This window comes from Oryza glaberrima, chromosome 7 (assembly GCF_000147395.1).
Source record: "Oryza glaberrima chromosome 7, OglaRS2, whole genome shotgun sequence".
Taxonomy (NCBI): Eukaryota; Viridiplantae; Streptophyta; class Magnoliopsida; order Poales; family Poaceae; genus Oryza; species Oryza glaberrima.
This window is the reverse complement of record NC_068332.1, coordinates 11,095,453-11,119,520: the sequence shown is the minus strand read 5'-3', so window position 1 is coordinate 11,119,520 and position 24,068 is coordinate 11,095,453. Positions and strand designations below refer to the sequence as shown.

General features: G+C 40.9%; 1 protein-coding gene across 5 annotated transcripts; it reads right to left on the bottom strand.

Moving 5' to 3' along the window:
* Positions 1-136: 136 nt before the first annotated feature.
* LOC127779481 (uncharacterized) lies at positions 137-7,061 on the bottom strand. Of its 5 annotated transcripts, XM_052306267.1 has the most exons (5): positions 6,932-7,037; positions 2,441-2,521; positions 1,266-1,360; positions 916-1,073; positions 137-821 (listed from the first exon to the last, which is right to left on the bottom strand). In XM_052306267.1, the coding sequence occupies exons 2-5, from the start codon at positions 2,466-2,468 to the stop codon at positions 725-727; spliced, it is 378 nt and encodes a 125-aa protein (XP_052162227.1). In that variant the 5' UTR covers positions 2,469-2,521; positions 6,932-7,037; the 3' UTR covers positions 137-724. The 5 variants fall into 5 exon arrangements, with proteins under 5 accessions (XP_052162227.1, XP_052162229.1, XP_052162230.1 ...); XM_052306269.1 differs by lacking the exon at positions 2,441-2,521 and having other exon boundaries at positions 6,932-7,061; XM_052306270.1 differs by lacking the exon at positions 2,441-2,521 and having other exon boundaries at positions 1,266-1,357; positions 6,928-7,034.
* Between the last annotated feature and the right edge of the window lie 17,007 nt (positions 7,062-24,068).

The following is a 24,068-nucleotide window of genomic DNA, read 5'->3' as shown; positions in this document are numbered from 1 at the left end:
CGATCGTTTCCGACCGTTTTCATCCCTAGAGACAGCACAAAGCTCCTCTTCAAACAAAGAATATGCACCAGAAAACCCATCCAGAACGAAAACAATATCCTTTCTGTCTTGCAAAGAGGCAAAGAGGCACGAAAGCTTGCCCAACTTCAAGACCTCAAAAGATCTTGACTTCTATATCAGTTTTAGGGAGTTATACGTTGCACTTGATATAACAATACAATACAACTGACGGAATGATTGATGATTGATATAATGTTACATAAAAAACCAAACCCTCTAAACAAAGTATAAGTGCAGGCAGGTGAAAAGCCCCAGCTGACAAGGACGGGGGCCACAATTTCAACTCTCTTCTGATAAGCAACTAAGCAAGGAATCAATGCATACTATATATGTAAGGGTTTGGGAGCAAATCCGTTCTGCATAAACACAATAACACTTCCACAAACACGGTATTGGTGTGAATAAACAGACGATGAAGTTCTTGTTTCAGTTCCCCTGCTGCTCATGTTTCTGTTACATCAAGAGGAAGAAGAGCAAATCAAAGGAGGATGACAAGCATTCCTAAAAGTGGTATATTCCTAGATAAATGTAGCTTCATCAAAATGTGTTAGTGTCAGCCTGAAATTTACATCCATGCCGGAATGAGCATATAGTCTGTACAAAAGGACACTGTTCAATGATGTAATATTTTGAGCTGTCATCTATGTCAATAAAAGCAAGAGGCTTAGTTTCCCTTGTCCTTCTCTGTAGCTTCTATTTTATGAATACCCATCTCCTTCATCTGTTGTTCAACTGGTACCAGACCAGTTTCTGCCAGAAACCTGTAAAGATTGATACAGTAATAAAAATAACTCAAAATATTCATCCTGACGACTGTAAAGATTGGATGCAGGTAGAGAAAACGGAGAGACAAACCTGTTGAGAAGCACAAATAGCACCGTGCCAATGGTCACAAGCAAAAGAACATGTGCAATAATCATGAAGTCACTTGAAAAGAATGCTAGAGAAAGCATAGCAGTAAAACAGAAAGCCAGTAGCAAGAATGTGATCTTGAGCACAAACCACGTTGGCGCCTACAAATTGAGATAACACCAATTAGGTTTTCTCCATTTAGTACTAAACAAAAAGGGACAAGAAATAGGTTAAATTGAAGACTGAATATAACAATCTGTACAGTTTGAAACCACATATATAAAGAAACAAGATTAAAATCAAATTTAAGATTTTTTTAATACAATGAATAAATACTGTACTGTGTTTCGTACGTTAACACCAGAAGACAGTGCTCCCACCAAAACAGCTTCAGCTGATGATATTTCATTTGAGGAGCGCCCTTCCATGCCCAAGATTATTTTTTCTCCTAGCAGAAAAGCAAAAGGGTCAACTTTTCTAAAAAACTGCTCTCTCTATCTCTCTCTCTCTCTCTCTCTCTCTCTCATATACATATATATACATATATACATATATATATAGAGATATATACATATACACACATACATATGTGTATACATATACACATATGCATATGGGTATACATATGTGTATACATATACGTATACATATGTATATACATCATATAGGTATATACATACATATACGTACAGACATATACGTATATACATATATATACACATATACCTATATACATATATGTATATACACATATACATATATATATATATATAGGACAGCTCTATTCTACACCTCCCCCTTAGAATAACTATTCTACACCCCCCTCCCACATAGCCCATCTCCTCCCTCCTCCTAGCCCATCCATCCCTCCCTCCAGGGCCACGCACGGCCCGCCTCCCGATCGCGCGGGCGTCCTCCTCGCACTCCCGATCGCGAACCCTCCTAGCCCCGCCCTCTTCCTCAGTTCCTCCTCTACTTTTTTTTTTCTTTTTCTTCCTTCTCCCGGCGCCGCCCTCCTCCCTTGCCCTCGATTTTCTTCGCTCTTTTCTCCTCCCGATCGCGGCGCCTCTTCCTCTACTTTTTTTTTCTTTTTCTTCCTTCTCCCGGCGCCGCCCTCCTCCTCCTCCCTTGCCCTCGATTTTCTTCACTCTTTTCTCCTCCTCCCGATCGATCCCGGGCAGAGCCCTCTTTTTTCTTCGCTTTTTCTCCTCCTAGCGCCCTCCTCTATTTTTTTTCTTCTTTTTTCTTCGCTTTTTCTCCTCCTAGCGCCCTCCTCTATTTTTTTTCTTCGTTTTTTTCTCTCCTTCCATTCTCTCTTTTTTCCTCCTATTCTTCTCTCTTTTATTAGAAAAATTTTAAAAAAATTGGTGAAATTAAGACTTGAACCTATGATCTCATGGTTCATGGCAAACTCTCCTAACCAATTCACCACATGATGTTATGTGAATAGAAAATATTGTTTGCATGCTTTGTATATATGTTCAAATTGTGTGAGAACAAATCAGTTATGTTGCTGTAATAATCATACCTTCGTTACTATGATTCGGCAGTAACATTATCCCAGAAGGGTAGTAACATGATATGTTACTGCCAAATTTATGTGTTGTTACTGCAAAATTTATATGTTGTTACTGCACGGTTGGTAATAACGATATGGCGAAATTTGCAGTAACAGAGAACATGCATAGTAGTAACAGTGACACTATGGTAATAATGTTTTTGTAGAGCTAAAAAAAATCTAAATCTCAATCTTTAGAGAGCAGTAACGTACACGTCATGTCTTATTTTTCTATCCCGTTTGCATCATGGCATCAGTAGAAAAGGTACTTAACGAAACTGGAACCATCATAACTATTTTTTAAATGTTGTTACTGCGGAAAGCAGTCGTGTTACTACACATTGGTCGTCTCGTTACTACGCCGTTCCAGTGAGACGAGGACTAAAAAGAGGTAAATCTCAATCTTTATAGAGCAATATCTCTCACATAATATCTTGTTTTTCTAATCCGTTTGCACCATGACGTTCAAAAAAAACGCTTAACAAAACTAGATCCATCATGACTACTTTTTGATGTTGTTACTGCGAGAAAGTTATCTTGTTACTGCACGATGACCGTCCTGTTACTGCATGATTCCTGCAAGACGAGAACAGCAAAGTGGTGGGCGGGTTTGACCGGCGGGAGGACGCTTTGACCGAGGTGAGAGGGGGTTTTTGGGCCCTAGGGAATGTGGGGGAGGTGGGTTTGACCCTTGGGAGACGGGGGGGGGGGGGAGGGTGTAGAATAGTTATTTTAGGGGAGGGGTGTATATATATACGTATATACGTATATATAATATACGTATATATATGTATATGTACATATATGTATGTACATATGTATGTGTACATATATATATACATATATATATACACACACACACCTGCTCTCATCCACCGTTGATCCAAACCTGCGTGATCGAGTTTCCCTGTCCCTGCTAATGGGTGCATCAATACGAACCCATTCCATTTTTGTGAAAATAAATAATTCCCATAATTGTTAATTATTCCGAATAAACAAAACTGACGTCCTTACCGAACAGATCGTATCGATCCATTGTTCTCAATCTCAAAAGAAAAACCCTCGTCTCCAGTCGGCAGTGCCGACGATTCAATCTCATCGGCGGCGTTCCCATCGCAGGCGCAGGTGGGCGATGTCTCGCCTTGCTCTCCCATGTCATTCCCAGGCGGGAGGTGTCACACATCGATCTCCCTCGACATTACCAGTTGATCAGAGCACACACATATAACCCATCTACAGCTGTACAAGCCGTTCAACAGAGATTCCTAGGTGATCTATGGTATGGATCCATAGGCTCTGTTTCCAGGCATGTAATCCTTCCTATTTTCTCTGCTTGTATTGCAGATCAACAGTTCCCTTTCGTTTAATGTAGATCTCATGCAGCTGACTTTTATTTTTCGATGTGTAGATCATGAACGTCGATCTAGAATGACGACTGCATATTCCCAAGCGGCGGGCCAGCTCATCCAATCACAGCGGTTCATCTACCTCGTTGCCGACGGGATGACGACAGCCTTGCTAGCTAGTTCCAACAGCAGGGCACCTGACGACTTCTTCATATTAGTTTCGCCGCCGACCCAATGACTCCAGATCGAGGGATGCAGTCATGCAGCAAGCAATTAAGACTAATGAGGCAGCCCGACGCTGCACGGAACGGTGGGGATTTTATTTTATTTTATTTTGATTGTGATGCATTCTTTTCATGGCAATCCAAATTTGTTCTTCCGTTCGTTCAATGATTAAGTCTAATTGATGCGTGCAGATGGTTGCCAGCCGGCGCCAAGAACGTGTGTTGACTCCAATGACTCAATTGCTTACCTCAACCCTGCAACAGCTAGAGCAGAGAGTATGTGTTGCGCCATGGGAAAATGCCCTTGTTTAGAAAGTGTGATTTGCTAGCTGAATTTTGTTTTAAAGCATTCTGAGAATCGAGTATATATTGCTCAGAAAAGAAAACAGAGCTTTGTGCTTCTCGTATTGAATATTCTGCTTGTTTAGATGCTGTATGCATGAAGTGAATGAGATATACTGGCTGGATTGTTTGTTCTTGTTTGTATTCAGCGTATGGTTTAGTTTATATATAGAGTAGAACGGCTCTCTTCTTCATATTCTCATCTCAATACATACTGCCTTTTGCATCTTACAGAATTTATCGATACTTTTGATCTTCAGATAACAGTAAAAAGAAAAACTTACCACTACTAACTTAAAAATAGCATATACTAAAAAAATTCATATCCTGCTATACTAAGTAAGAAGCAATATATACTGCTGGAGTACTACCTTAAGAAAAGTATATACTGCTAGTAACTAAAAAAAATGTACTTCTATAAACTGCTACTGACTTGAAAAGGTATATACTGCTCTACTTATACATACCACTTTAAAAAAGATATATACTGCAACTAACATAAAAAAAGGTATATACCACTACTAACTTAAAAACAGTATATACCACTTCTAGCTAAAAAACAGTACATACCACTACTAGCTTCTAGTATATACTAACCGAGCAAAAAAAGAAGCATATACTGCTTGATTAAGGGATGTAGTATATACTGACCGAAAAAAGGTAGTACATCTTTGTCGAGGAATGTAGCATATATTGATAATACAACGTATAAAAACAAGTATATACTACTGCTAATTAGTATATACTACCAGTGATGCTAACTACACCATTCTAAGTAAAGAAGCCATCTGACTACACAAAGCCATCTGACAGAGCCACATCAACACGAAATTGATAAGCTTTGGATCAGACGATCAACAATACTTGAAATATTGATTGTTGAATGAAAACTATATCTTCATTTATTAGCTGATAAATACCAATTATCATGCCAAGCAATTTCCGACCAGCAAGAAGTGGCACTCTAACTAATCGAATCATTCATGTTGGCATTGATTATTGTATTTACCACTTACATGCATACACACAAAATTGAACTAACATGTTTTGATTTTCATCCCTCTGGAGAAAAAAAAAACAGTTTATTTGCTTCCAATATCTGAGTACTTAATTCCGACACAACTATCATACTAAGTGAAACAGGCCTATGCTGGATGGCTTCAGCTGTCCAGCAATCATGATTGCCTTGAATTTCACTACTACACATCCCAATCGGTTCTGATATTAGATTATTCAGGTAAGCTATGGTGGGAATTTCATTTGGCAAATTGAATGAGGAACACAACCAATGCCCATGTGTGATTAAATGTTGAATGCACTGCCAGTAGTGATCCATGGTGAGCAAGGCGATCCGAATTTTACTACAGATCTAAGGGCTTGTTCGGATCGAGGGATTCATGGAGGAAAAACGGAGGATTTCGATTCCTATAGGAATTAGTACTGTTTATGCATTCGGAACGGAGGATTCTTATTTAGGAAAAATAGAGGAAACTTTCCTACGGTGGTAATTTCGTAGGAAGACTGCAGGGAAAAAAAAATCCAGTCAAACCTCTTTGTTTGCGTTCCCATTGCGTAGGATCGAGGCAAATGAAGCCATGATGCCACTATGTAAGGCTTGAGCATCATTAGGCTTCTTCTTTTTATTATTTAGTGCTATTATTTAGGATAAGACTATGGTTAATTCTCTAATCAGCTTTGCACATATCATCGTTTCCTGTGTTTTCCCATGGTTCATCTTGACATCCTCCATTCCTATGAAATTCCTGTATTTTCAAATCATATGTTTTACACATGCATTCCTATCGTATTCCTATGTTTTTCCTATTCCTGTGTTTTTCCAACCCTACATTCCGAATAAGCCCTAAGCAGTTGGCACATAGCTAGATACCATCCAGTATGACAATGAATGGAATAGATATATGCTAAGTATATGCGGTTTGATACCTTTTTTTTTGTTATGTAGTGGCTCCCCAATTCTTTTTTGTTTGTGATGACGAAACATTTGGATTATCACTGTATTTCATAATTATGTGTTGATGTTCAATTTAATTCATCCTTCAAATCCACTGGAATAATCTAATAAAGTGTTGAATAGTGACTACTAACTAATATAATCATTGCTGGGCTCAGGGGCGGATCCAACATGCAGTAGAAAAACTTAAGCACAGGATTAAAGCCTCTATATATTCTCTTCATGAACCAGTCCAAGTTTTAGAACTTTAACCCTACTATAGCAGCAATCGCAGGACCCCTCACAGAACAAAATCGAATCCGTGCAACTCAACGCTGCCCAGACAAAATATACCCTAGCTAGATCGCGACCGAAAAGCCAGGGATCCAACTTGGGACATGGGGGTTCAATTGAACCCCCAAACTTTTGGGGAACAAACAAACTGTAACTTGTATTAAGGTCAAGGCTCTGAAATTAAGAGAAGAGCTTCTTCTAGATCTAGAAGAGAAGCTAGGGTTAACGAACGCAAGCAAATTCCAGACAAAAGTAGTCCCGGTGGGAGAGAGAGATGAATCAGAAAGAGGATGTGGATACTCACCAGGATCCCCTCTCCTCCTCTGCTCGCCAGATGGAGATCGGCGCCCCTCCCTTGTTCAGCAGCGAGATGGCGCAAGGACGAGAGGAGACTAAACGGGACATTTTCTGTTGTGACATTTATTTTTTTTTTATTTTGCCGAGGCATTTAATTATTTGCCACTCGCTTTCTATAACATATAAGCCCTCATGTATCTATTATATGTGGGTCCAGTAGCAAATTTTAAGAGTGGCAAATCCTTAACGCCAAGGGGAGAGGAAGATACTCGAGTTACATGGAATCCTATAATCCTATAAGAGTAGGTACAATAATATACTATAAGTGAGCTATAAGCTTATTATGTGGAGAAGATAAGTGATAAGAGAGAAGAGAAGCAGGCTATATAGATTTGTAGCCAACTGTAACACGGACTCCAAAACACGGTGTGTATAACAAGTGGGACCAATTATTAATGATGTCATTATTGGTATTTCTTAATATCACAGATAGAATCCGCAAACGCACGAAAGATACCGATGTAGCACTTCACTTGGAGTATTCCAAGGTATCGATTTCCACAGGGAACGTGTGTGTCAGCTCTTCACCTGGTTCATCCAAAGACATAAAAATAAGATAGACTAAGGGTAGAGAAGATTTAATAGTGAGAGGCAGTGTCTACATAGAGTTCAATTTTATCCTAACGCGGTACTTCGCGCGTTGGCCAGCCCGCTGCTCCCAGATATGGCTCTACAACGTACCCGGACAGGGAGGACATGAGTGTATTTGAGGGCTGTCATCACCTCTACACCCACCTCAAACCTAATGTGGGATATGAAGCAAACACCAGAAATTAACTACCCAGACACCACGTCTACGCAGTTAAAAACTACTTTAGTGTTAGCTAAACACTAAAGCAACCACTATATTTTACTCAATTATAGTAATAAGTGATCCCGTATGTTGATTAGGAACTAACTAAGAAATAACTCTCACATAATAAATCTTAATTACTCCAGATGATATTTCTATTAAAACAGAGTAATTAATAGAGTAAAAAAATAAGTAGAGGATTTCCAACAACTCCGGAATTTCTCCAACTTCCACTACTCTACTCTCTCCCTAATTCTAGTATACAATATAGTACAATAGGACCTCTTACAATTCAGCTCAAAAACTTGGAGTGTGTGTGAATGAAATGAGAAGGTGATGTCCTTATCAGGTAATGACGGTTGGAGAACGCGAAATGTCTGAAGTGCCCCTCAACCACCATCAGGAGAAGATCTGGAGCGTCCGTGCAAAACCTCAGTCTAGACGGCTGAGATTGGGGTTCGGCCGAACCAGCGCGAACCTTGGTCTGGCCCAACAGGCCCAGATTTTGGCTTGTTACTCCTCCTTCTGCCTTATCTATTTCCAGGAACGATGGGCATATTTTCTGATAATTCGATGAAGTTCAAAACCCACTCTTGGATAGATAAAAGTATTCTCTCTCTTAAGTCTAGGTTTCCTCCCAACTTTGGTGGTTTATCTTCTGCATCCAAATATACACCAACACTCGTGGAATAGATTAGAATTAAACCCTATCACTATGTTGGATGTGTCATTTATTATGTTTTATGCAGGTATTGGCGGCATAGAATTGGCATTTAACGGCCGCCAACAAACCCCCAACACTTAGCTCTTTACTTGTTCCTGAGTAAAGGTTAAAGGTTAAGATGTAAGATAAAATTCTCCAAGATATAATGCAAGCACATAAATTATTCAAAACAATTCTCGTACCTGTGAGCTTCAGAAGTGTCTAGCTTACCATCTTAGGTAATTGAAAGACGAAACAATCTCGATTCTGGTCCTTCTTGTATTCTTTTGTTGAACTCTCGGGGTTTTCATGAATTTTCGCAAAGCTGGCTATACTCCTCATATTGACTTATCTCAGATCACTCAAGTATTTTGCAATTTATGTAGATCCTTGCCAAGGTATATTTTACCGAACTTTATCCCTAGTCTAAAAGGCTGTGTATGTGGAGCTTGGTAGGGATAAATCGGACATACCTGCATCATATATATTGCAAAGCCAAATACTTGGACTCAAGAAGATAGTCAATCATACTCTCAAATCAAGGATTGCACAACTTGTGTGGAATGAATATTGTAGTGGTGGATGGGAAAAAGAAATAAAGAAAATGTTTCTCCTTTTGTGTATACCTTCTCCTCCAATTTTCTCCTTTCAATATTTTGGAGGTTGCATGGCTACATATCTCTCTTTTTTTTCTTTTCAATGTTGCTCCATATTTTGGAAGAGCAAAGTTTTATTTCTTCATAGCCATACATTTCCCTCCTTTTCTCTATTTTTTTTTCAAGGAGTCTCTAGGTGAAGCAGGCATAAACTGGATGGAGAGTTTATTTTTGGATGGTGATGGAAATTTATATTACCAACTTCCAGAGTAGAAGCTTAGCATTTTTTTATAGGGATAATGTGGTAATTGTGCAACCTTGATCACGAGAGCATGAGAGATATCTAACACGAGTCACAATAATTTGGCAAAGCTCAATATAATAACAAGTAGTCATACACATATATAAATGGTTTGACAATATATATTGGTGTATTGCCTTGGTAGGTAAAATGATGAAATCAACTGAGAAGTAAGTCCCAAAAGAAGTTTTATTTTCAAAATAAATCCCCAAGTGTCATGATGATGAACCCTGAGCTCCACTCGAGACACTCAAGGCTGTTGTTGGCCTGATCTTTCGGTGAGTTGATGATAAGTATGATTTGGGAGAAACGTTGACGACCCGACTACAACCGTACTAGACGTTGTTGTGTTGCACCTTAGCGATCGATACACCTCTCCGTGGGTTGTTGATCTTGCCGGTGCAGATCAACCTTATTCCTACAAGCAAATCGAAGAAACAAGCAAGAACAAGATAAAAGCTGTTGACGGTCGTTATCGACCAGTTTCGACCGTCAATATTACCCAATTAATGAAGACTAGCTATGCTTGCAATGCATAAATTCCAAATAAAATATCTACTTCTACTGTATACTATGCTACTAACATGTATGCAGGAGAAGCACATATAAATGGAGGAGAATCGACAAAAAATAGACGAATGATCAATCAGACGCTGTCGAGAAGCAGACTTGTGGATAGATGGGCCGATAATACAGAATTAACATGAGAAAACAAGCCCATAATTCATACCACTAAGCTGAGGATCCATTGGGAGAAACACATGCCAAATAGTGGGCTGATTGGGCTCGGCTAGGGTTCGGCCGAACCCCAGCAGCTAGCCCGATCAGCCCAATTCTTCATCAGCTGGAAGTTATCCACATCCCATGGCGGTTGTGACCGGTTCTACCTGAAATAACCGCCGTGGACACTTGTCACAAGGAGGGAGAAAGATGCTCCTAGGATGCTTCATCATGCCACATGTCAAGAGGAGAGCAAAGATGCTCATAGGATGCTTGGAGCATCTCCACACTCCCAAGGCACCTCTCCACCTATAAATACCCCTCCTCTCATTCATTCCCACACACACCTCAAGAAGAAGATCAAGAGCTCTCTCAAGTATTGTTTAGTAGTTCTAGTGCTAGTGGAGTAGGAAATAGAATAATCTTCATAGTCCTCGAGTCTTCAGGAGAATTCGGGTATGGCTATAGTAGCTTTTCTCTCTTCTTTTGTAAGACTTACTGAATTAATAGAATATTCTTCTTTATACAAGTTCGGTAATTTATTCCATTCATATTACTTGAGTGCCGACTTTACTTTATACTTGAAGCAATATAGTCACGTAACTAGCTTTCCAGATAGGTGTATTGGTGTGGGTTTAGTGTCCGATTATTCGGTTGCTCTATGTCGGTTGCAAGGATGTAGAGTACTATTTAGTAATATAAGCGTGGTGCTTAGATTATTAGATACCAAAATTGGGGTTATATACTGCGGATGAGAGGTGGGCCGCTGATGGTGACAGCTCAGTACGGGTATTCCTCCGCGCGGTATATAATCCTAAGTTAATTCCCTGGGGAGGGTACTCTTCCGTATTTAGCTCCGGTTGTATGGTCATGACGGGCTGTCGTAAGGAACTCGGCAGTCAGGGGTGGCTTCTCGAAACACCAGAAGGACACTGGGTACGGGGTATTGGTTGCATGACTATATAATAGCAAGTATAGACTAAAGATGTATGTATAGTAGAAGTACAGGAATGATACTTTTCTTATTCTTTCTCAACTTAGCTTAGACTATATTTTAGTGAGAGTAGTTCTTAGTTCTTTATTCTGTGTGTCACCCTACCCTTTGAACTGAATTAACCCCTGCATAGACTTTGATGTATATAAGTAATATATAAACTATTAGCATAGTACTCTCTTATCATATCTTTCCTTAGGATAAAATAAATACCATACCTTGGAATACTCCCGTGTGAAATGCTACAATGGTATATCCGTGCGCTTGTGGATCAGATTTGTAACCATAAATATACCATGAGTATTTTTAGTGCTATTGCTGGGAATTATATTTCCAGTAGTGTCGCTAAGAAATACCAACAAGCATTTCTGGCGCCGTTGCCGGGGAAGATAAATGATTAAGAGTTTACTACTAGCTAATAATTTTATATTTACCTCTATATATAGTCATTGTCCTTTGTAGGCAAACCTTGTTTGTTTTCTCTTTTATGTGAAAACAGGGTAGTATAGGACTGGTTCTGATCTGCCGACCAATTTCATATCTGGAGTCACTGGTGAAGTGAAGCCGACCCCGTGTCGTTCATCCTCAAGGTTACTCTATCGGCAATTAGACCAGCCAATTCCACGCCACCAGAATTGCACGATATGGCTGAGAAGACACTTTTCATGTTCACTACTCCCTCTGCTAGTAACATGCCAGTTGGAACACAAGTCAGCAGGGGAGATGGTGACTTTGATTTGAAGACCAACTAAATTAACGATGGCGCAGGCTTGCCCGTTCTGTGGAAAGCCTAAGGAGGATGCAAGTGCTTATTTGCAGCAATTCTTGGAAAGCTGTAGCACGTATACCGTCAGAAGAGTCAGACTCCAACTATTGCCGTTCTCCCTCCTCAGGAGAGCAGAACAGTGGTTCTACATCAACCGTGCAACGGTGAAAACCCGGAATAAGCGCTCAACGGCATTCCACTCAAAATTCTTCTGGATGGGCAAGACCAATGCTCTTCGTTTCGTGGAAGAATATCCAGCTTTCAGCAGACGAGGGATGAACCATTCTTGAAGCTTGGGAAAGGCTGCAGGAATGCGTCACCGCCCGTCCTCATCATGGGATGGACGAGTGGCTCATCCTACAAAATTTCTTCAAAGGATTAACCCCCTCGTCCCGGGATCATCTGGACGCTGCTGATGAAGGAGCACCCTTCTCAAAGATGGTCAGAGATATCACTGACCTGATTGAGAAGAAGGTCTCAAATATGGGTTGGAGCGAGGAACGACTCCAAACCCGTCAACGCGGCATGTGCACCGTCGAGAGGACGGAAATGCTCACCGCTCAGTTGTCTCTCCTTATGAAGAGACTGGACAACAATGAGAAGGACGCCAAGCAGGGCACCGTTAAGGCCCTGGACTTTCACACAACATGTGAGGTCTATGGCAACACCGGTCACTTTGGGATGGATTGTCCGAAAACCCGTGAGAACGTCATGCTCATGAACAACAACAACGGGAATCATCCACAAGGAGACCAAGGATGGAGCATTGCTCCACGGGGTAGATCAAGAACGGACCAAACCCATAATGAGGTCAAAGTAAAACCCCGAAGGACGGATAGCCTCAACGCTTTCATGATGAAGTTCCTAGAGCAGGAAGAAACGAGGAACTGTCAGCACCTTAAGCCGGCATCCAAGAAGCCGGGAATACAAGCTGGTTCACCTGCGTTCCCAGTTACGAAGAGGCCGCTGCCCACACTAATACCAAGAAGGTATGGCGGGTTAAGGAGAAGACACCCGTTCCTGTACCTCCGGAACCGGGTACCTCATCGAGTTAAATGCGTCGGAGGTACGGTCGTGCTTGTCGGACCTGAAACGACGTCGCCCTTGCCAACAGGTAAATTGGTAGTTATTATCTCATATTTATTTTCCATTGCATCAGAGCATGTTTGAATTTTCAAAGGCACATTGAGATTTGAATTTGAGGCAAATTCTTCAAATGAATTTTTGCGAGCAAAATAAAATAAAATTTTTGGCAAAAGTTTGCACGACCACCACCAAACTAGTCGTTGGAGCCCAACAGCTAAATGTGGGGCCGATTGGGTCCACCAGGGGTTCGGCCGAACCCCCTGGTTCGGCCGAACCGGCCTGGCACCGGCTAGCTGCAAATTTTTGCAGGGTAGCGGCTAGTGGGGCCCACATGCCATTACTAGCTGTTATCCATGCATTATATATGCAACTCGGCTGGGAGAGGGAAGTCACATCACTTTAACTCATTTTCACTCCCTCTCAAAACCTTGCTCTCAAAATTCATTGAAAGTTTTGCAAGCTCGCCTCAAATTCACACAATTTGCTGCACTTAGTTTAGACACTTTGCATATACAAGTTTGCTTTAGTTCGCTGCAAGGTTAATCGGCGGGTATTTGCTTAACCCCCGTCCGAGTAGTCTTGTATTCTTGCTCTTGCTGTAGCTATGAAGAAACGACTTTTGGGCATATTCAAGAGACGATCAAGCTCACGGACAAGCCAACGTGATAAGCTGAGTACACCTTCTTCCGCGGATGAATCCATGGAGGAGGCGTACGTTCCACCAAGGCTGTACGACAACTCCGATCTCGACCTCGTGGGCAACCGGAAAATGCAAGCCTATCATATGCTGAAAGACCGAACGTGTGCTCTGACCTGAGCATACGACTCGACCTTCTGAAAAGGATAGATATGAATGTTGATTTTCATAATGTTTGGTGTGCTATAGTTTGGGATAAATTTGCATGTGTAGACGAGCCGGGTTCCCGCTTGCTTACCATGCAGTTTTTATGTACCTTGCTAGAGGTAGGCGATGGTGTACTTTCCGGTTATTCTGCAAGGAATATCACTTTCTTGGAAAGACCTTAGCTTGCATCTAGGCTTTGACAAAACATGCAAAGTTGATTTCAGGAACACATTTCCTGATTTTAACAAGTGTATGTTTTGGCAAAGTATTTTGGGTCTCTCATCCTGTAGAAAGCTTAGAACTAATGACATCCATAATCCTACCTTGAGGCTGTTGCATAAGTGGCTTGGTTTAACGCTGTTTCTTAGAGCTGATATCCGGATAGTTCGTGAAGATGTACTAGTCCTCTTGTATGCCATGGTTAGAAAAATCAAAGTTTCACCCGTTCAACCCATGATCAAGCAATGGTTAGAAAATGTGAAGTTGTCTGGTCCTGTTGAGTGTATTTCTTTGGTGACTCGTTTAACATGAAGAGTTGGGACTCTGCTTAATATGCAAGTATCTTGTATTCCTGTTACCCACTCTTATGTTAATGAGGCCTATTTGGTTCAAGGCCACATACTCAAACATGGTCCAAATGATTCTCTTATGTTTCCCGGCTATACAAATGAGATTCCGTTACCTAACCCGGAGTTTCATTTGTATAACTGCTGAGAACTAACCATTCCACTCCAAGTGGAGTTGCCTTGAGATGTCCCACACAGGATAACGCGACGAATGGCAAGAGGAGCACCTCAAGAGGCGTCTTCCTCTTCACCACCAGTGCAGATGTATGAAGGCAGTTGGGACCCGACCGCGGATGGCCCAGGTTGGACCCAAGTTCCACAACATGACGCTGGAGGTTCATCCTAGCAGAGTGCCAGCGACAGCCAGTGGCATGTACCACAGGAGCTGCACTGGGGATACTCATGCTCCTCCAGTTCAAGTGGTCCACCTCGATCCTCTCGGATGCGTCGCTCAGTCTCCTCTTAAGGGGATCTGGAAGAACTCACCCGAAGGATGGATACACTTGAACTGCAAGCGGGGAACATGCAGCACACACTGGAGGATCATGTGGTGCAGTCACGGGAGTGGCAGCAGTCTGTTGATGAACAGTTCGCAAACCTCAACCATATGATGCAACAATAGCAAGCTGACTGGCAAGCGTTTCATCGCTACCAGGGATTTGATCCCCGCCATGAGCCATAGCAAGAAACAAGCTTGGGGGGAGATGTCTCTCCCCCCACTAAGGTAACTTGTATCACATTGCATATTTCCCTTTCATTGCATGTTTCAATTTCTGCATTGCATTTATAAACCTGAAAACAACATAAAAATTTGCAAAACTAAAAATACCAAAAAGATAGGCTAGATTTATTATGCTAGGTAAGACATGCTTAGTTCTTCATGTTGAAATGATGAATAGTTGCTCTGTTTTATATCTCTCATATATGGGTTTATGGTTAAGTAGTCTCTCAAAATTTGAATAGGAGTAGCCAACAATTATCCGGGAACCTGAGGTAAGTGAGCTGCACTTTGCTGATCTGAGTCTAGGTTGTTGCGAGATATGAGATAGTAAATAAGAGTTGCTATGAACCTGCTCTAAGTTTGACTTGAATTCCGGATGTTTTATTTTCCAAAATGATAAATTTGAAAGTTCCTCAATTGATATAAGCCAAAAATATTCATATTGATTAAGCCATATACATTTTGGTTACTTGTAATTCCATTGAACTTTGTCAAATCTTTGTGACTTGTGTAGATACTTTTCGTGCTCTATGATCAAGATCATACACCCACATATGCACACATATGCTAAGCTTCTACACTGGAAGATAGCATCCATATCATCCACCATATCCATGTTATCATTATCCACGAATAAGCTCTCCAGCCATACTTCCTTTCCAAAGAAAAATCCTTTGCAAAAATGAAAGAAAAAAAAGAGGGAAAGGTATGGCTATGAGAAAAATAATAAATTCTTGCTCTCCCAAAAGTGGAGCATGAAAAAAAAAGAGGGAAAAAAGGGAAGAGAAAAAGTAGCCATACCCTCTCTATGAAAATTAAAGGATATTTTGGAGGAAAAGCATGAGCACAAAGAAGAAGCATTTTCTTTATCCACATTTTGTTTTCTATCATATTTTCCACCATATTATTCACACACACTTTGCACGATTTTGATCTTGAGTATGATTAGTCATCTATTTTAGTCCAAGTTTTTGACTTAGTAATAAATGTGAATACAAGTATGCCATGTTTGATCCCTACCAAGCTCCACATATCAAACCTTAGAGTAGGAATCAAAGAGGCAAATTTGGTGAGGAATCCATATTCATACACTTTGAGTGATCTAGAGAATCATTTGAGGAACTTGGCTTTCTTTTGCAAAAAACATTTGAAAACTTCCGGAATAAAAGTTGAATAAAGACTGGGTAACTAGCGCTCTAATTGCTGTTTTGTCTCTCAACCGCTCAAGACAAGGAAAGGCAGTGTCTCATGGGAATCAGGGGTAAGGGTAAGCCACTGTGCCAAACTTATTTAATTTGAGAGAGAGAGTACCCATACCATGTATCTGTATCTTTAAGATATACAACATTGCAGCAACTCCTGATCAACAACCAAGTCTTTGTTCCTTTCGTCCTTTTCTCGGGACGAGCAAAGGTTCAAGCTTGGGGGGTTTCGTTGACAGTCGTTATCGACCAGTTTCGACCGTCAATATTACCCAATTAATGAAGACTAGCTATGCTTGCAATGCATAAATTCCAAATAAAATATCTACTTCCACTATATACTATGCTACTAACATGTATGCAGGAGAAGCACATATAAATGGAGGAGAATCGACAGAAAATAGATGAATGATCAATCAGACGCTATCGAGAAGCAGACTTGTGGATAGATGGGCTGATAATACAGAATTAACATGAGCAAACAAGGCCATAATTCATACCACTAAGCTGAGGATCCATTGGGAGAAACACATGCCAAATGGTGGGCTGATTGGGCTCGGCTAGGGTTCAGCCAATCCCCCTGGTTCGGCCGAACCAGCAGCCAGCCCGATCAGCCCAATTCTTCATCAGCTGGAAGTTATCCACATCCCATGGCGGTTGTGACCGGTTCTACATGAAATAACCACCGTGGACACTTGTCACAAGGAGGGAGAAAGATGCTCCTAGGATGCTTCATCATGCCACATGTCAAGAGGAGAGCAACGATGCTCATAGGATGCTTGGAGCATCCCCACACTCCCAAGGCACCTCTCCACCTATAAATACCCCTCCTCTCATTCATTCCCACACACACCTCAAGAAGAAGATCAAGAGCTCTCTCAAGTATTGTTTAGTAGTTCTAGTGCTAGTGGAGTAGGAAATAGAATAGTCTTCATAGTCCTCGAGTCTTCAGGAGAATTCGGGTATGGCTCTAGTAACTTTTCCCTCTTCTTTTGTAAGACTTACTGAATTAATAGAATATTCTTCTTTATACAAGTTCGGTAATTTATTCCATTCATATTACTTGACTGCCGACTTTACTTTATACTTGAATCAATATAGTCACGTAACTGGCTTTCCAGATAGGTGTATTGGTGTGGGTTTAGTGTCTGATTATTCGGTTGCTTTATGTCAGTTGCAATTATGTAGAGTAGTATTTAGTAATGTAAGCGCGGTGCTTAGATTATTAGATACCATTAATTGGGGTTATATACTGCGGATGAGAGGTGGGCCGCTGATGGTGACAGCTTAGTACGGGTATTCCTCCGTGCCGGTATATAATCCTAAGTTAATTCCCTGGGGAAGGTACTCCTCCGTATTTAGCCCCGGTTGTATGGTCATGACGGGCTGTCGTAAGGAACTCGACAGTCAGGGGTAGCTTCTCGAAACACCAGGAGGACATAGGGTACGGGGTATTGGTTGCATGACTATATAATAACAAGTATAGACTAAAGATGTACAGGAATGATACTTTTCTTATTCTTTCTCCACTTAGCTTAGACTATATTTTAGTGAGAGTAGTTCTTAGTTCTTTCTTCTGTGTGTCACCCTACCCTTTGAACTGAATTAACCCCTGCATAGACTTTGATGTATATAGGTAATATATAAACTATTAGCATAGTACTCTCTGATCGTATCTTCCCTTGGGATAAAATAAATACGATACCTTGGAATACTCCCGGGTGAAATGCTACAATGGTATATCCGTGCGCTTACGGATCACATCTGTAACCATAAATATACCATGAGTATTTCTAGTGCTAATGCTGGGAATTATATTTCCAGTAGTGTCATTAAGAAATACCAACAAAAACAATCTGAATTGCAAAGAGGAATTGAGTACAAATGATAAGTTGGGGTTCCGTAACGAGCAAACCGGCGGTCTAACCGATCACGGGATTACCCGGCAAAGTAGCAAAGCTAAACTTTAATCTAAACAAAACCCAAGAAACCCTGAAGGGGTAACTAGCTATTTATAGGTGTGGGAGGACAACCAACGGTGCCGTAGGGTCGTTCTCCACCTGGTTGGGGCGCACCCCTCATGGGTCCACTTGGGCCGCGGTCCCAGACGAAGTTACAAGCCCATAGGCCCATTACAGGTGATGCAACACCTTGTTTCTGGGATTACCGTCGACTAAGATGGAATCTGGGGACAAGGCTGGATCCGTTGGAAAGAGGACTTGGAGGGCTTTCCATCAAGTACTCATGGACCGAAAATGGAGCTCGTATGAAAATTCGGCGGCCGTTTGAAGTCAGCAATGTAGTGTTTGGCCGAATCGAAATCCAGCACTTGGAGGACTTGATCTTGATGTCTTCATGTTGGTCCATGATGTGAGTAATGGTTGTATCCGTAGTAGCCATGGTCACATCATCCTCCCCTTCTTCACGGAAAAACGTCCTCGGATTTTCCATATGGTACTCTTCACATAGTCCATTCAAAACAACCTGTTTCTTGCAATCACAACAAAACAAACTCGAGATAATTTTGTTAGCAATAACATTTCTCTCTAGCTTGCATGTTTTATCCACATGTGTAGGAGGTTCTAAATCTGAACATATGTAAACTCTATGCACCAAATATACTCCTCTATCATCAGATTCGCCAAATATATGAAAAATAGCACTAGTTGGACAAGGCAAATCAGACTTAGCAAATAATTTCTTCTTCAAATTATCGAGCTCACAAAAATCATCAAACTGAACATAGGCCAGTGTATTTAAAGAAGATAGTAATTCACGTTCCTGTACTTCATTAGCAATGTGAACAACATGCTTAAAATCGGCACACAAAGAAACACTAGTTGGACAAGGCAAATCAGACTTTGCAAATAATTTCTTCTTCAAATTATCGAGCTCACAAAAATCATCAAACTGAACATAGGCCAGTGTATTTAAAGAAGATAGTAATTCACGTTCCTGTACTTCATTAGCAATGTGAACAACATGCTTAAAATCGGCACACAAAGAAACACTAGTTGGACAAGGCAAATCAGACTTAGCAAATAATTTCTTCTTCAAATTATCGAGCTCACAAAAATCATCAAACTGAACATAGCCCAAAGTATTTAAAGAAGATAGTAATTCACGTTCCTTTACTTCATTAGCAATGTGAACAACATGCTTAAAATCGGCACACAAAGAAACACTAGAAATAGCATGTTCATTCACCAGTTGTGGCATGGATATAAGTGAAGCATTATCAGACAACTCTTCTTTATCACAAGGAACAACAAGTAAATCAACTTGTGACAAAGGCATCTCAGCAATTGGTTCCACTAATGGTTGCTCTTCTCTAGCATGAAAAGTGGACATGTTCAATTCATCAGCGGCACACTCACCTTGATTAATTGCAGCACCATTAAGATTACCTGTGGTTCTCTCTTCAGATGATGTAGGTGCATCAGTCTTCTCTTCTTCCTTCGTGAGCGATGTAGATGGCATCTCGATCATATTGCTCTTCTCCTCATGGTGAATGTTTTGAGCTCCCTGCAAAATGTCAGTAATAGGAGGCACAAGCATAGCTCATTTCTCCCTTGGGTTCTTTAAAATATTGCTCTCAACACTGCAAGCAAGCATGAACAAGTGGCCTATATGATTATATGTCACGTTAATAAGCCCAACCTGAATATCGGAATTAAGCCCTCTAAAAAATCTAGTCATTGTGTTCTCATTGCTTTCTTTTAAACCACTATAAGTGATACAAATTTTAAAGTTATGAAAGTACTCCCGCACGGTTTTGTCACCTTGTTTTAGATGTTCTAATTTCTCAAGGAGAGTACGTTTATAATATGAAAACACAAAATTTTTCCTCATCATTGTTTTGCATTCATCCCAAGTTTCAAGCTTATTGCCAACAATATACCAACAAAAAGATGCAGAACCAGTAAAGTTATTACTAGCAGCCTTAATCATTTGAGCATTAGAAAAATCATACTGATCAAATTGTTTGTCTACTGCTAGCTCCCAATTAACATAAGCGGCGGAATCATACTTACCGTCAAAAACTGGCAATTTAGATTCTACCCTTGCAAGATCATTATCATGTACCTTATATGCATTGCGTGGAGAAGTCGTCATATCTCGTCAAAGGTGAAGAACTCGATGATCTCTTATTCCTTTGCTCAATCCTGCCATGGTTAGTAGCAAACAAGAAACACTACACAAGAATATACATGCTCCTATCAACTACTAGGTAGTGGCAGCTCATGATATCACACACACTCAAACTTTTAACCAAGCTCTTACAAGTTCTTACCAAAGCAAGCGAAATGGTGACATACACCGACTCAACCAAGCACCCCGATGGAGGTTGGATGTATCAATGCCTTGGCCAAACACTTGCTGTACGGCTGCAATCTAATCTGTGGAGCTCTGGATAGGCTTAAATATGTAGCAAAGGAATAGCAAATGCTCGAATCAGAGAATGCAAAGTTGAATAATTGTTCAAAGTCAAGCACCGTGCTGGTCCTAGACTAGAACGTACTAGAGACGCGAGCCTAGACACAAACGATACCAAAAGATAACACCAGAAACAACTCAAGCACATTCCGATATATGAAACCAAACTCAAAGATACAACTGATTTTTTTTTGCCTTCTTTCTTTCTTTCTCTTTTTTTCTTTTCTTTCTTTTCTTTCTTTCTTTCTCTTTTTTTCTTTTCTTTCTTTCTTTTCTTTCTTTTCTTTTTTTTGGTGCGGCTTTTCTTTTTCTTTTTTTATGCACCTTTCTGCCTTTTCTTCTCTCTTTTTTTTGATTTTTTTAACGAAAACCGACTTAAGGACCTTAATGTAAGATTACAGGGACTCAAATCTAAATACAAAAATTACAGGGACTGAAAAATAAATGTCCAACCCAAAATAAAAAAATATACAAAAATGGAATGCTGTATTTATTTCGGTTCCGTTTTTCCAAACAGATCTCGAAACCGACACCAAACAAAAATTCACCAAGCTGTTTGACACAATTGGAACCGTGAAAGGGAGTGAGGGAGTCGGACTCGGCCAAAAGGGAATTGCCACATGCAAGGTGGTGGGACTCGGTGAGAATTCTGAAAGAAGGAAACCGATACCGATTCCTTTTCTGTGTGGCCCCCAAATAGAAACCAAACCAATCTACTATTTCTTTCCAGATCTAACTTGCTTACTTCCAAAAAATGATTTGGTAACTTTTCTTCCTCCTCTCATGCATGAACACAAGCACGGCCGAAACAGAAACATGGCCAACTCGGCAACCTTATATGCAACTCAACAACTCCAAAACCGATGGACAAAAACTTCTGGAAACTAGAAAAATGGAACCCTGGCGGAAAGACGATTCCGTTTTGGTAGGTGCCGACGACAACAAAGACACAACGGTGGTGGCGACAGTGGTACTAAACGTCACCAGAACTCGAAACTCTAAACGGACTAAACACTAAGACCAGCAACACGACTAGACGATGCAACGCAAACTCAACAATGCGAAAACAGAAATGAACAATGCAATGGCACAAATATGGCTAGGTAAATGATGCGAATTTTTTTGTATGGCTATTTTCTTATTATAGGAAGATAAAAACTCACTGAGCAACGAAAGCTCTGATACCACCTGATGAACCCTGAGCTCCACTCGAGACACTCAAGGCTATTGTTGGCCTGATCTTTCGATGAGTTGATGATAAGTATGATTTGGGAGAAACGTTAATGACCCGACTACAACCGTACTAGACGTTGTTGTGTTATGCCTTAGCGATCAATACACCTCTCCGTGGATTGTTGATCTTGCCGGTGCAGATCAACCTTATTCCTGCAAGCAAATCGAAGAAACAAGCAAGAACAAGATAAAAGCAATCTGAATTGCTAATAGGAATTGAGTACAAATGATAAGTTTGGGGTTCCGTAACGAGCAAACCAGCTATCTAACCGATCACGTGATTATCCGGCAAAGTAGCAAAGCTAAACTTTAATCTAAACAAAACCCAAGAAACCCTGAAGGGGTACCTAGCTATTTATAGGTGTGGGAGGACGACCAACGGTGCCGTAGGGTCGTTCTCCACCAGGTTGGGGCGCACCCCACATGGGCCCACTTGGACCGGGGTCCCAGACGAAGTTACAAGCCCATAGGCCCATTACAGGTGACGCAACACCTTGTTTCTGCGGTTGCCGTCAACTGAGATGGAATCTAGGGACAAGGCTAAATCCGTTGGAAAGAGGACTTGGAGGGCTTTCCATCAAGTACTCATGGACCGAAAATGGAGCTCGTATGAAAATTTGGCGGCCAAGTCAGCAATGTAGCGGGTGGCCGAATCGGATTCCAGCACTTGGAGGACTTGATCTTGATGTCGTCATGTTGGTCCATGATGTGAGTAATGGTTGTATCCGTAGTAGCCATGGTCACATCACATGACATTGATCACAAGAAATTCCTTCATCTTAACCATCTCTCAAAAATCAATTACTTTGATGAATAAGGTTCCCTAAGCATGTAGTTGTTCACAAGTGACAAGTATAGTTAAGAATAAAATGTGTACAAGATTAACCATAGGAAAATTTGATTAGTTGGGATTTTACCATTTTAAATTTTATTCTTGAGTTGAATTGTTTTTCATTTAACATATGCTCATGTACTGATCAAACATGGGAGAGAATGAGGAAGAGGATGTGATCACCTATGCACCTAACAGAATTAACAGAGAACGGGGCCAGGATGGGTTCGGCTGAACCAGGGGTTCGACTGAACCCCTCTGATGTCCAGTTACTCTGAAAATTCTTCAGTGGCTCGGTAGTTCAGAGTTCTGTTCATTTTGTCTAGTGATTGCACGTCAGGAGTCCGAAGTGTCTCACCCACACTTATTTTCACCCTAAGATTTTATTGAGCACAATATGGAAATAAAAGGCAAACATTGGGGAAAACACCAATGTGCCAAACTTTATTGAAACAATGGAATAGGTGCTGATTACATTGGAATCAAAATAAAATAAAAATAACCTAAGCACGTATTTTTATTAGATAATGAGATGAGGAGGCATCTAGGTTTGCATAATATTTATTCTCCTTCCCCATCTCGTTAAAGGCTCGCTTGACCTTAGCACATAGCCCACGGCTTAGCACATCAAATTCTCGCCTAAGATTAGCGATCTCAACCCTATACTCCGCGTCACAGATTCTAAGCTCCTCATTCTCCTTGCGGAGTTTCTTGATTTTCCTAGCGAGATTAGAAACTGAGGGTTGAGGGGAATCACTTCCCTCAAATTTCCCGCCTCCCCTTCTAATGGGTGGTGGAGACAATTGACGCTTCACCTTGCAAGGTTAAGAGTTTGCCGACTCCGCTACACTCTCCTTCTCTTGAGGGGTTAAGGAGTGGAAGAGCCCCTTCCCATAGTGGTAGGATTTATTTCTGACAATTTCCACGAGTGTTGGTGTATATTCGTATGCAGGTGACAAATTACCAAAGTTGAGAAGAAATATACATGGAGGAGGAGAATTAGACGCGTATCCGAACTTATGGAGTTTTTTTACCCAAAAACCTAATTAAACACCTCCAAATGGGCCATTCGTTCATACCAATGGATTGAGGGGCCCAAAATGAGTGTCCAGGCCAAAAACCAGGGCCAAAGCATGAGCTGAACTACAAGAGGCTCTATTGTACTTTATTTCAGACACGTATCCGAACTTATGGAGTTTTGGACCCAAAAGCCCAATTAAACACCTCCAAATGGGCCTTCCTACCAATGGATTGAGGGGCCCAAAATGAGTGTCCAGGCCGAAAACCGGG

Bases quoted from the DNA above. Each gene is read 5' to 3' on its own strand.
- LOC127779481 (XM_052306267.1), bottom strand. From the start codon at position 2,468: ATGTTACTGCCGAATCATAGTAACGAAG. The intron at 1,361-2,440 runs GTATGATTATTA...CTTTTCTGCTAG, and splicing joins GCCGAATCATAGTAACGAAG to GAGAAAAAATAATCTTGGGC. The intron at 822-915 runs GTTTGTCTCTCC...CAATCTTTACAG, and splicing joins CTATTTGTGCTTCTCAACAG to GTTTCTGGCAGAAACTGGTC.